Source organism: Lichenostomus cassidix, chromosome 5 (genome assembly GCF_008360975.1).
Source record: "Lichenostomus cassidix isolate B80296 chromosome 5, HeHo_3.0, whole genome shotgun sequence".
Classification (NCBI taxonomy): domain Eukaryota; kingdom Metazoa; phylum Chordata; class Aves; order Passeriformes; family Meliphagidae; genus Lichenostomus; species Lichenostomus cassidix.
The window spans coordinates 21,260,542-21,274,499 of NC_139486.1; the positions used below are offsets into that span (position 1 = coordinate 21,260,542).

At 43.0% G+C, this 13,958-nt stretch overlaps 1 protein-coding gene across 14 annotated transcripts in view; it reads right to left on the bottom strand.

Annotated features, from left to right (window-relative positions):
- Positions 1-13,958, bottom strand: part of NRXN3 (neurexin 3) — a 982,570-nt gene that overhangs the window by 918,280 nt on the left and 50,332 nt on the right. For all 14 annotated transcript variants that reach the window (XR_014852509.1, XR_014852510.1, XM_085061643.1 and 11 more), the window contains exon 2: positions 7,884-9,151. Coding sequence is in view for 12 of the 14 variants with exons in the window: in XM_085061643.1 (XP_084917769.1) it covers positions 7,884-8,592 (709 nt within the window). In the remaining 2 variants the exon portion in view is untranslated. The remainder of the gene's footprint in view (positions 1-7,883; positions 9,152-13,958) is intronic.

The window sequence follows — 13,958 nt, forward strand, 5'->3', positions numbered from 1 at the left end:
AGAGCAAAATCCCAAGAGCCAAGCATACCTTTCCTCCTTGCCCTACATTGCAAACTGCAGACCAGCTACAAATATACCTGCTGTATTTAATAAGCAGTTGGAGCTTTGATGAGGGTTAACAGAAAAAGAAAGAAGATTTTTATCCACCCTTTCAGTGCCTTAGAACCACAAAATGCTTGCCAGCTTTGCGTTAATTAAACACTCAGAAACAATTCAATGGGCTTTCCTTACTATCCTGCTTTTTATGCCTAGAACAGAGGAAGTGCAAATTCTGCCATTCAGCTTGGGTAGTCTTTTATGCTCTCTTTGCTTTCCCTGACAGCACAAGGTCGAAGTGAGCCTTGAGCATGGAGAGTGAAAGGGGCAGGCTGAAACCAGCAGCCACAGCAGGGAGAGCACCAACACAGACAGGTAGGCAGAGGTGGGCCACAGTACAAGGAAAAGCATCTGATCAGCATCTGAGGTTCACAGCAAAGGACATCTGGGGGAAGTCAGTAGAGCACATGGGTCAGATACAAAAAATAAAAATGTCAAAAGCTCTCTTTCTCCCATTGCTTGTATGAGCACCCTGCAGTGCAGCATCTGCTCCATGTCACCGACAGGGAAGAGGCTACACTGCTGCTCAGGCTCTGTCTTTACCAGCACAACTGCAGCCTGGGCTGGGAAGGGTCTGCCTACTCACAGTGTGACATTGCACAGAATAACAGGAAACTGGGAGATTTCTGTTCAAAAGAAAGATGAGGAGCACTCCTCAAAGATGGCCACTTAACAAGGAAAACTGCCTTAATTTCTAACCACATGTCCTAGCTAAAAGACTGACAGTAAACCAGGTCACCCTACTGGGTGTTCATGCTTTATCATCATTTACTTGTCATGCTAAGATATTTATATGTCTCTGTCACTGTCATACAGAAGCATGTGGGATTCTTAATACCTGGAGTACAGGAAGCCCCACTGACTACATATTTCAGATATGGAAACTGAGACACAGAGGGTAACCAGGTACATATCCTCTGCAAAGAAAGGTCAATTGATTCAGTCTTGAGTCCTTTAGTCTGCCAGCAAATCACTCCAGGGATGCAGAAAGGCCGTGGCAGAAATGGAAATCAGCCTCTTAGGTGCTAACACTCTTATGACCAGACCATTCAAGTTCTGCTGCCCTGCTCCACTTTCTTTACACGGTATACCTCGGTCTCTTTTCAGAATAATGAGGTGAACAAGTGTACATGCAGGCAGGGCCTGGAGAGCTGACACAGCATAACTGGCAACAGTGTCAGTAACACAGAATGTGAATCCAGTGTACTCAGGTCTCGGCCCCATTTCAGAGCAAACACATTCAAATATAAACCAGTTCTGCTTCAAGTAGACTGTGACATCCACAGCCCTTCCAATCCCCCCACATCTACTTCTCTCAGCCCCTGGGATGTTTTGCACCCAGTTGTCAGCTCCTGGGCCTGTTTACAGATGGAAGAAGGGCAAATGCTTTGCTCTGCAGGGTGGTTTTACAATGGCAGTGAGCCTGTCTGCAATGAAGGATTGTGGGAGAGACACACACATACACCCAGAAGTCACACTGCTGTCTCTGGACAGCAATAACATGGCAGTTGCCTTGCTTTCTATGGCAAGAGAAAAAAGCTTTTCTGTCCATCAAGTTCAAAGTTGGTCAGCAAAGAAACAAAGAGGTAAAGTGAAATCAGAAGTTGGCCCAGGACAGGTGGCCATTCTACCATTTCATCACATGGATTACCACCTTCTCCTGCACCGGGGAGCACCCAGTGCTGAAGCTGACGTTCCAGAGGTTCATCTTCTCTGAGTAGTGACAGAGTTCACTGGACAGACGTGCTCCTCCTCCAAGTCTCTTCCTGGAGCTTTGTGGTGCCTTTTCCAACATCCTCAAGGTATCTGGGAGGATTATTGCCCTCCATTTTCCACCAAAACATAATAAAAATTACCATGTGGCAAGTGCCCTGCACACCTCCATACCAGAATAAGGATGAAAGCAACAGCTACAGCATGTGCTTTCTTGCTTAGGGCTATACTTACTGCTGATTGACCTCCATGACAAGCTGCCTAGCTCAGCAGTAGCCTGTACAGTGATAATAAATCAACTCCTCCCCCACCGCCTTTTTTTTTCATTTTTATGGCAAAACCAAAGGAAAATACACCCATCTTCAGAAATCAAGTTGGAAATCCACAAGTTGGAAAGACAAATTTCTGACGTTACTCACGTTCACATAATTATTACTAGTTACTTTAATTTTGGTCTTTATTTAGTAATGCCCAAAAATTCCAGTTTAGATCCTAGCTGTGCACACTTTGAGACAGAGCAGAAGCCAGCAGGTTGGTCTATGGGGTCACAGAGAAAGCTGGTATCCAAACTCCATCTAGATCAGTCCTCCAGAAGCTTGGTCAGCCCATTCAAATCAACTCTTTGCAAGACCCAGGAACTCTTCTTTTATTCTATCAGACAGATTAAACCAATATGGAGCAGCTGCTGTAAACAGTCTCTATGAGCTATGGTTTACTCTTTTATAAAATAACATGTCACACAATAACATTTTCATCCTGTTATTTTTTTTCCCTGAGTTCCATCTTCTGGTCCATAAATTATTCTCACTCTTCACCAGTTCCACCTTACACCAAATAGCAATCTCCTTTGTACCCAACCACCCCTAGCTTCACTTTATCAGAGGAGATGTCCAAGCTTTGCCTGAGGCCTTTAACATCTCTTTTGCCCAAGGTCTGCAGCTGACCTGCAATCAAGCAGAAAAGGATTGTAGTGCCATGGTCATCTATAATACAGGAGAGTGAAACTACAAGAATATAGCTGTCAGCATGTATTGCAGCCAGACTATTTGAATCAATGGCACTCACCATACAGGGTCCTGCAATCTCCCTGCAGCTCCCCTGCATTAAAAGCAGGGGAGATTACAACATAAATCCAACTAGCCGTGCAGTTGCAGGCAGTCCACACATAGTGAGGGCAAACCTTGGCATCTTCTGTGAAAAAGTATGTAGGATCTAAGTTCAAATCCTGTGGCTCCTGCTTGGTTTTAATATTTGTCGTTAGGAGTAACAAATGGTGCTTGAACTGTACTTTGAAGTTTCAAAGCACTTTAAAAACATTAATACCTGAACACATCATCTTTCTCTGGTGCTCATCTGGCAATGCATAAAAAAAATTGCAACCAGACTGTAAAAAATATTATAATTTTAAATACAACCAAATGAACTTAAATTGGGAAGAATGAGCAATAGAAAGAGATGAGGAAAATTAAATTTCTGCAAAATGAAGTCATGGGCAGAGTTCTACCAGCTGTCTGCCCAATGGCCAGTGCTGTGACATAAGAAGTGACATAAAACAGATTTGCCCCTTGCAATATTTACTCCACAGACCTTGGAGACAATCAATTCTAGAGTTTTGCACTGGCGAGTGAAGATCTGGGCCCGTCCAAAGCATGTGCCAGAGCTGTCTGCTGTCCTGTCAAACAGTGTCAAACAGCAGAGCACAAGACCAAATGAAGGGTCTGCAACTGTGTATTGCTGGTGAATTCAAAAAACTATTATATTCATCTATCAAGGAATATGCAAGTGGAAGCAAATATTATGGTCATGTTCATTTGTTTCTGATTACAAAATATATGTAAATGTATATGTAAATTAAGCGCAAGCATCAGGCTCATGGCAAAGTGCCAAACTATCCCTTAGTGTTACGAAGATTGGGGTGGCTGGCAGGGAGATACAGTGACTGCAAGTGAGGCTAAGCAGTGCTTTCAGATACAGCTAAGACTGGGCTGCTCCAAAGGGGCAGGAAAAGGATAAATCCCACAGTAACTTGTCACTTTAAATGAAGCTGAGGGGCTATAGAAAAATCTGTTCCCAATGCAGTTAAAAGTGTGATAATTACAGAGCAACGGGCTCCTCTGTCATTCAGCAGGCAGCATCCCCAGGAAATCTTTCTCTGTAATCAAGGGAAGAGGTGCAATCAAGCCCTTATTCAGGCTTCGTTTAGAAACAGCCCCTGCAGGCAACACAAAGGCTTCAGCACGGCGCTTTGTGAAGTTGGTGATCAACGTCTTGGTTCTGCTACTACAAGCAGAGTTAACGCATTTCTAAGCATATCTTCTGTTCACCTTTCCTCAGAAAGTCCAGAAGGAGACTTGGAAGAAGGATGAGGGTTTAGGCCAAAATACTCTTGTACAAATAGTGTTGCATTCACACTGTCCACATTTGTGAGCTCACTCTCTACACAGCAGTGTCAGAGAAAATTTCTTGCAGCGTGATCCTGAATGAGCAGATATGAACACCCTCATCTGGCTTCTACAGCAGCTCAGCTTGCAAAATTTGGATGGGGAAGGTTTTCTTGGGTTTTTTCACAGAAGTATGAATGTATCTGTGATGATCAAATTCTACATGAACCTCATTCTCTTGGCAGCAGCCTGATCCCACAGAGACTGATGAGGTTTATTTGAGGGGAAGATGTCTCTGAGTTCAGCTTTCATGTCTAATGCCACCATTGCCCAGAAACAGACAAACTAATTACTACTCAAATCAGCCATCCTTTGTACCCTACAGAGCTGTCAGGTTCAATGAACCAGTTTATTCAACTGCAATAAAAATAGTCTCACGTTTTATTCAAAACAGCCAAACCTTCCAAAGTGCACACATTTGCACTCCCAGTGTATAAACTCAGACACAGAAATCATACCTGCTCAGATACCCATCTGGGCATGTGACCACCACAATGGACACAATCCTGCTATCTCTGCGTGCACATGAAGTGCCAAAAATTCTTTTGCACTTTGGGGGCACATTCTGGATAGGATTCACAGTTTCATCTCAGTATAGAACGGTTGTTCTCCGTTGACATTTACCATAACTGGAACTGCACCTGGAGTTGCAGTAGCCTCTAATACTGTAAATGGAGCTTCATTCCATCACAGTACCGAATCAGCAGGTTCCACTCTCTATTTGCTTCTTCTATCTCTGGTCACAAAATATATGAGTTTGCGATGGTTTTACCATCTGCAGACATAGGTATCAGTCAATAGCCAAGTAATGGCTTGGAGACTGTCAAGAGAACTCATTATTAAAAAGGTACATATTACATTTAGCTGTTCAAACAGAACTTGTTATTGATCGGATCCCATCAGTTCCCAGTAAAAGAGCCAACTCTGGTGATTAAATGAAAATACGCACATAGACTACAGACTAGTAAATACTGTAATGGAGTTCAGGTTCCCCCGCAAAGGCGAGTTGGTGATATCCAGTTGAAAGAGCAGTCTTTTTCAAAAGTTAGACTGGGAATAAAGTAACCATGTTATTTTTGCATATATTCAGAAGCAGGATAAGGAAACAAAACAAAAGGGAACAGTTCTGACAACCAACATCTTAATCTCTTGGGAAAGAAAAGCAAACAAAGAAAATACAAGTTGCTTAATGGCCAATCAAGCCACAGGCAGGAAGAGCAACCAGTTCTGCCATTCCTGCCACATCCTACTGTTTATCAGTGGAGGTTCTGCCACAGTCACAGAATTTAAAGACATCTTTGGAGTTTAATACACTTTTCAAAGTCAGATAGAAAGGTAGCTATACTTTATTTAATTCCTGTTTTTTTTTCTTGCCACTTTTCTTTGTCTGCTTGTTTCCACTTACTAAATAGCCTTTTCTTTTGGTTTTCCCATTCATCTGCACAGACACTTTAACATTTTTCAATGACAGCATTTAACACACAGAAATCACCACTGCTACAGCATAAAGGAGGCAGAAAACAAAGCTGATTATAAAATTCTAACATAAATTAAATATACACCATTTAGTAACACATGAGACAACAAAAAGAACTGAACAAGGTAATAACTGTTTGTGGAAATCTCTACATTTGATCCATTGGAAAAGCTCTCTGCACAGCATCTTCTCTGAGAGTGAACGGACCCCAGCTAACAGTGAGTTAAAAATGTTTGCTTAAGAAGGCATATCGTGACAAACTTCATTGCTCACCCTCAACAGCAGGTTGGGCTGGAAACTGATGAATCACTATAGGAAACAAACAGCAATGGTGACTCACAGATTCAACCGGTAACAATAGCACTGCTTTATCCATGGCATCTACAACAAAAATATCTCTGGATTCATTAGAAGATGTATTTCAGATTGTTCCACCCACCCAGGAAATGCAGAAAGTCCACCACCCTGGTTAGAGTTCTCACAACTGCCCCACAGGTACATGGAATTCCTGCTCACTTACAGTACTTTCTCAAGATGTTCACTGAAAACCATATGCTGTTGATGTCTTGAGCAGCTCCCTGAGGAGTGTGGATCCATTAGCCCAGCAGTAGAAAGAGCCTTATATCTTTCTGTTTCAGAGTCCACATGCCTGTGTGGCTCTTGCAATCTACCATCACCATAGCTGGCATTGAGACCAGAGGTGTGTTTGTTCCATAAGTGTATGAGGATCTGGCCCAGTAACCCAGCTCCTGAACTGCCTGGCCACGCTCAGCAGTCTCTCCAGCCCCACATAACTCATGGCTCAAGCACAGAAAATAGTTCTGACTCATTAATGATTTGGACAAATCAGGTCAGAGCAAAGAGCCAGGAAGAATTTTGGTGTTCAACATTTCACAGGTTCACACCTCCTGTGTGGTGTGAACAGTACACCGCTTATGTACTGTTACTCTATTATTTGGATATAAAGCTAAATTTTCTGTTATGATCAAAATGACCTTAAAATCAATGCACATATGGATGCAATGTTTATTTTCCAAACCTTCCCTTCCTATAAAAGCATGTTTGCTTCTCTGTCTAAACTGTAAACTTAGAGCTGTAGGGCTTTTTACTTAAATATCCAGACTATAAGGACTGTTTTTACCACTTCTCACATTGTACAGACTAAACTCTGGTTAATCTAGTTTTACTTCCAAAAAAAGGAGAGCAAATGGTAGTTGTGAATATATATTCTTGCAAATATTTCCATTTTGACAAAATTTCAGATTGGTTTTTTTTCTTGAAATTGGACACTTCTTGTCTGGGTTTCATCTTTGGTTTAAGGTCAAACTGTGGCATTTAAAGCCAAATGTTATAAATAATGTTGTGATGAGATTCTCAAATTCATAAAGGGATTTTCAGTTGACTTATGTCTCCTGCACATACAGAGTTAATAATCATCACACTGCTAAAGACCGACGGAAAAACCTGAAATACATTTCATCATGTGGTTTGCATGACTTAAAACTTTCAAATTCTGAAAGGGAGTACCAAAAAATGCAAAAACATGCAAATCCCTTTTCCCTTTGTATCCTACATAAGATCAATTTAAAAAGCAACTTAGGCAATTTAATCAAGGATGCTAAAACAATCAAGGTGCCATTCAGTGACTAATATGCAAACAATTGAAGGGAAGCATGGGGCTTCCACAGGCTAGCAACAGCTAACATCAAATAAGTATACAATGTCCTGTCAAGCAGTGATTCTAGCCATATATACATGGCTCCTCTTTGCTGACACGTCACTCAGTTTTTAGGGACATGAAGCAATGGAATTCACCCAGCCAGCCATTGCTTTTACCAACACTAACCTAAGGTACTTCTTAGGTTTACCAATTTATGTTCTCTATCCTTATTAATAAATTGCTCATTAAATGAATGATGATGAAAATCTGTCCATGCTACAAGAGCAGCATCCTTTCAGAAAGACACTTGTTGCAGCTGCTCACACTCTCTATTTACTTCCATTTCATTACTTCCAGCCAGAAAAAGAATGGTGGAACTTGAATTCCTCTGACAACCATAAGCAGGAATAAGAACTCTGTCATAGCCCTGCTAAACAACAAAATCATTCTTTGGATTGTGTGAAGATCAATGGGAAGGAGGGAAGTATTCTCTTACCTTCAGAACACAGCTTGCCAGCATATCCAGTGGCTGAGCAGTCACAGTGTGGCTCGCCATCCAGAAGGAAGCAAGTGCCACCGTTTTCACAGGGGTTTTCTGAGCAAAGTCCTTCCATCTCCAGTCGGACCCCTTGACTGCCCAGGAGCTGCGGCTCAGAATTGCCGTATTTCAGATCCAGGATAAATCCTTGAAATGGAGGCTCACTCAGAACACCATCAAGAGTCAATGCAGCAGGACGAATGTCCAGTGGGACTCCACCAATGAAAAGGTCACTGACGATATTCATATACTGGCGTTGTGGACGCACCTCACCTGGCTTGGCTTCACCATCCAGCACCAGCACCGTCCGCAGGTGATTGCGGCTGACCATCAGGAAGTGCCAGTTGCTGTCGTTTACCTGCTTGTCTGTGATAACTGTCGTCTCCGCACAGTCCACACTGAACTGCAGCTGGATGCGCCCATCAACAAGGGACAGACAGAGGAAGTCACAGACACCACCATCATCAAAATAGAGAAGCAGCCCAGCAGAGACATTGGTCTTGAACTGGAAGCTGAGTTCGCTCCTAGTGCTGGCATCCCAGCGGAGGTAGCGGGCCCACTGGTTGGGGATGCCCATGAACTCCAGACCCAAACAGAGACCCAGCAAGGAGCCCAGTAGCAAACTCACCTTCAAGGTGAAGTAGACAGAATTCAGAGTGAAGCCCATTGTTTCAAGAATCTGCTCTTCCCTAGGAGAAAAACAGAAGCCACACTACCGGGAGGAGAACCCCAGAAGCCAACACCAAATGTTAAATCCAAAGGGAAGAGAAGAAGAGCAGAAAGAGTGATAGACAGCGGGAGAGCAAGTGGAAAGTGAAATAGCACGTGCACGTGACAAAGAGGAAACGCCTCCTCCCAAAAAAGATCTCAATTATCCTTTAGGAACCAGAGGCTTTTATCTCAGAAGAACAGGATATATGAAGTGATTTCTCCAGATGGTGTATTTCTCTGAAGGGCAAAATAACCTGCAGTGATTTGTTTTGGTAGAACACAAAGGTGACACTGGTGTTCCAGGAGGAAGGAAAGGCAGAGCCAAAGCCCAAGCCTAATATTCTTGTTTTCTAGAAGTGATGACAATATTGACGGAGATGGCAGTGAGATAGAAGAGAGAATGAATTCATAAACCACGTGAACTTCAAGAGGGCAAAAATAAAGTCTATCTTCATGATGCACTGGTGGATACCCAGCCCATTATTCACTGCTTGGCACTCACAGAGCTTGCAGACCTGTGGGGTCAAGACAAAAAAAAAGAAAGGGAAAAGTTAATCTTACTACTCACTATATCTTCACCATGAAGCTTGCTAACATCTTGTCCAATAACTCATTTACATTTCTTGATACTCTGGACACGTCTTCTTGCTTGCAATTGATTGCACAAGTCTCAAAAACAGCAAGGACATCTATGTCCCCAAAACTAAGAGGCCAAAATAGAGAACTGTACACATAACAACAATGAGCAATGTAAACATACACAAAATTATTGCTTTGATGGATGCAATCTCATTGACTTTACTCAGAAATGGTTCTGTAGCTTTCCCAGTAACAATTACCTCTCCATGAAAATGCTTAGGGCAAAGACCAGTTCCTTAGAGTTCAAAAGTTGGTAAGAACAAGAGAAGACATCATCCAAACTTCCCATTCCATTGATTACATTATGCTTCCTAGCATACCAAGGAAGCATTAGAGAAGACAGCCTGTCTTCTCAGGCCTGTCAGCCTGTAACACAATAGCTGCTTTTACTTTGCATGTCTTGCACCCTTCAAAGACTTTAACAGGGACCTCTGCAACCTGGAAACATGTGCTTTGCAAATTATATATGGCAACCTGCAGCTTAGATGATAGCAAACTCGTAGCTCAGATTCTAAGAACTGTCTAAGTACTTAACCACTTACCCTGGGTTAGTGGTCTGGCAAAAAGGCCCAATGCACCCCTAATGAAGAGCAAAGAATTCTAACTGCCTTCAATGAGTTACAGCTGTTAACATTGGGATTTAACTCACTTCTGCATATTTGCATGTGGGTGACTGTATGCCTGGTGTAGGAGGATGTTTTAAGTGACAAGTAAAGACAGCACAAAGCTAGGCTCATTCTTTGAAAATTCCACCTAAGAAGAAAGTAAGTTTTCTATTAACACAGGTGTTTGTTCACAAAGTGGGCTGGACACAAGAACAGCTCTGGGAATGGCTAACATCTGCATAGATACAAAGCAGGAAAGGAGGTGATGAGAATCAAGGCCTTCAGTCTCACAGAAATCAGCATGAACACAGCTCCCACAAAGCGGAAGCACAAATATTGTGAGGCAGTATTTGCTTGGGAAAAGTGTTTTGTGCTGCAGATGAGAGTTGCTGGGACTGCTGTTGTTCACAGCAAGATGCCTTTCAACCCCATCACCCATCTTGCTCTGAAGGAGAAGGCACACAGACACTGCAGAGGTGGGCAGTGCTGGAAAGTTTCTGTTTGGAAAGGGCAGAGGTTGAGCTGGAGTAGACTCATTAAGAAATGGAGGGGAGGGTTCACACTGTCTCATCCTCACCTGCCTCAGGGACCTGCAGAAGCCATAACTCTCCAGAGCTGTCAGTCTGACAAATTTAGCCAGCATGAAAAGCAAGTCACTTAGAAAACAAAAGGGATCAATTAAAAAAAAAAAAACCCGCAAGTTGGAGAGAAATTTGAGCTTTCAGTGCCTGGTGGAAACCAGGCCTGTTCCCTGCAGCTGCCTGAGTGGAGCATGTTAGCTAAACTGCTATAAACACAAATAAAATCAAGTCAAAACCAGAGGGAAGATAATTCCTTTTATTTGTTAACAGCTTGGCTGAGGAAAATGGAAAATGGAAAAAAGAGGTGTTAGGAGAGGTGTAAACTGACCAAAAAATTAAACACACAATTCAATTGCTCAAATAATTTGTTTTCCCAATAATCACAATGTTGGCTTCGTTCATGGAGTTTTGGGGGCGTCCTGATAAATTAATTGGGAAAAAAATTGTGTCATTATTGTCTATTTACCTTTCTTCTCTGTGCTCCCTAGTGGATCCACTAAATAGCCCATGATTTATAAAGAAAAGTAGCACGAGAGAAAGGTAAGAGAGAAAGTGATGACCCAAGCCTGGAATTACTGATGAGATGGGAATGGGAATATCATAATGTGTGTAAATTAGCCAGTGGTGTGCTTCCAGCAGCTCACAGCTTCTGGGACCATTTACTACCACCGTGGCAAAATTCACGACTCCATCAGACAGCTCTGTCCTCAGCCTGAGCTGAGAAGGGAGACAAGCCCAGTGTGGCAGCAACCACTCACAAAGACCCCAGTGCAGCAGGACTCTCACCCCAGATTTTAATTTTCCTAGGAAGGGTAGATTGCACCATCTGCATCAAAACCAGCCCTCAGTCTTATACTCCTCTCCCTGTTTTAGAAGACCAGCTCTTTGATAAGCAGTGAAAGACACTGTAAATCAAAGCAGCAGGTGTGAACACTATAGATAACCACAGATGAGATGTGTATGTCCACATACAGTTCAATCTCCTGTCTGAAAAGCCTATCAATCTCTCCCAATCCCAGGATGCTGAAACACTGTTTTGCACGGACAAAGAAATCTCAACCTCCATGGGTCACTTCAATCTATGGGATATTTCAAAGGTACAATAATGGGAGTAGGCTACCTCTGTGGTGCAGATTTCTGTGATGTTACAAGTTCTTTAGGACAGGACAAAAGGCTTAGTCATCAAGGGAAACCAGACAGAAATGGTTAAACGAGAATAGCATTGTTGACTGAGGGAAGCCGAGGCAATTCCTCCCTTTTTGTTTTGATTGAGAGAAGCCAAGGTAATCCCTTTCTAGCTGTTTTGAAAGAAGACAGTGCCAGCTCTGTTTCAGAAGAGGAAGACAATGCAAAACCCATGAAATATAGGTGTCATTGCTGGGTGCTTCATCGCCTTTTAGACACTGCAGCTCAGATTTTGGGAAGGCTGCCCACATCCAGCTACTAGCAGGCTGGGGCCATCTGTGACTCCCCCAGAGCTCTGTCAGCACACGTCAGTCCTGAGTCATGGCGTTTCCCATTACTCCAGTTTTGTGTCTCACACAGTTGAGTCTGTGAGAGCAAATCTTACCACAGTAACGGTCTTCAAGAAAAGCTCAGAAGACTCAATGCCCTTTACGGCAGGAGGCAGGATTTGGATCCCAGCCTCGAGAGAGTAAGTCCTGACACACCAATTCTGTGCCTCACCCATTCCCACAATGATCCTCCAAGACACTCTGAGAATTAATAATTTTTGGCTCTTACCATTTTATTTTTAGCCTAAATATTACTCTAGCAGCCTCATACAGCACACTGCTACCATAGCAATACATTACAGTTTGGGACAGTAACTATAGAATCCCAGAGCATTCTCTTACATACTTTATCTGAGAAATCTCAAACTTTGTCATGACATGACCACATCTTGCAAAAAAAGGGACTTCATGATGAGCAGCAGCAAGCAAGTTATCTCCATTGCACTTCCAACAGCTTGTACCACCTCCTTGGCCCACCTGAAAGCTGCGATAGTGAGGAACCTGCACGCTGAACAGACGGCTCAGCATCTCACACACGCAAACCCATTGTACGAAACACACCCACTTGCACTATTGAAACATCCCACTCACAGGGCTGACAGAGCTGCACAAGTTCCCCAGCTGGGGAAGGGAGGCAGCCCTGCCACAGTGCCAAGGGTGAGTGCTGCCTAACCACTGCACACTTTCCCAAGCCTGACAGCACTCTATTAATGCTGGGTCAGAGCCATCTGCTCAGTAGCCCACGGAGGGGGTCTTGCCCTTGCTTTGAAGGGGCTCTCAACCACTTATCAGCTGTATGGAAAGACTGAGTGACATTATCTAATTGCCAACTAATTTCCATAATTACTGACTGGCACACTCTGTATGCAGGGTTAATATCTTTGCAAATGTCTCAAAACACACCTGCTTAGGAAAGAGGGTGAGAAGCTGTTGATCTGCATCTTATTTACCCAAATGCACAGAAAGGTTGAAGGAGATGGGTTTGTCACTCCCTGTCCTCCCTTGTCCACTACCTCCCTCTCTGGCTGCTAATTGCTTGGGGATGGACTCATTTTTATTTGAAAGTGTAATTTTCAGCAGAAAGAAAAACAGAGTTAGATGAATTTAGAGACAGGCTGGCTCTCCTTGCAAACCCCTGCCACAGCAGCCCAGTGCAAGCCTGTGTAAGTCCTGTTATTCCGCTTCAGGATGCCAGACAAAATCCCACTGACACACTGATGGGAAAGGTTTACAGTCCACCCAGCCTCACATCTTCCACAACCAGAACTATTCACTATGCCACACTTTGTGTGGAAGGAAAAATATACATTGGTCATCTAAAATCCATGTATTTAATAGCCCATGTGAACTCACTTTTGTCCTTTCCTTCACTGTAAAGCAAGCAAAATCCCACTGTTTTCTTTATTCCCCAGGCCCTAGTGAAGCAGCAGAGTTTTAGGAAGGGGTAAACAGGATCCTAATTTGGCTCTGCATCCACGTGTCTTCCCGCAATTGGCCCAAAGCACAGCAATCAAATACAGCTCTATGACATATGCTGCTCAAAATCATACAGTAAAATTTACCCTCAAAAATTGATATTAAAATTCAAGCTTGCTAGCAGAGAGAAATGGGGAATTAATAGTATTTATTCACTCATCCAGTTCTGTACAATGGGCTCTTTTTGGCTGATGCTTTGAAATCGTTATGCCTGGTCTATCCCCAGCTGAATTGTGGCTAAAGACAAAGGGTCACAGAATAACAAAAAAAAACCTCTTCCAATAAAAAATGCTGATGTAAAAAGTGTGAGTTGCTACAGTCACTATGGATAAAAAGGAACACAGAAATCCTCCCCTCACACAGCATCCTCAGCAAGGATGCATGGAGACATGTTTACAGAGAACTGAGAGGGGACATGGAGGATTTGAAATTCATGAGACTAGAGAAAACCACAGGGGCTAATTTAGTTTTTAATTCCTCTAGTAGCATTTGCATCTCAGTAAGAAA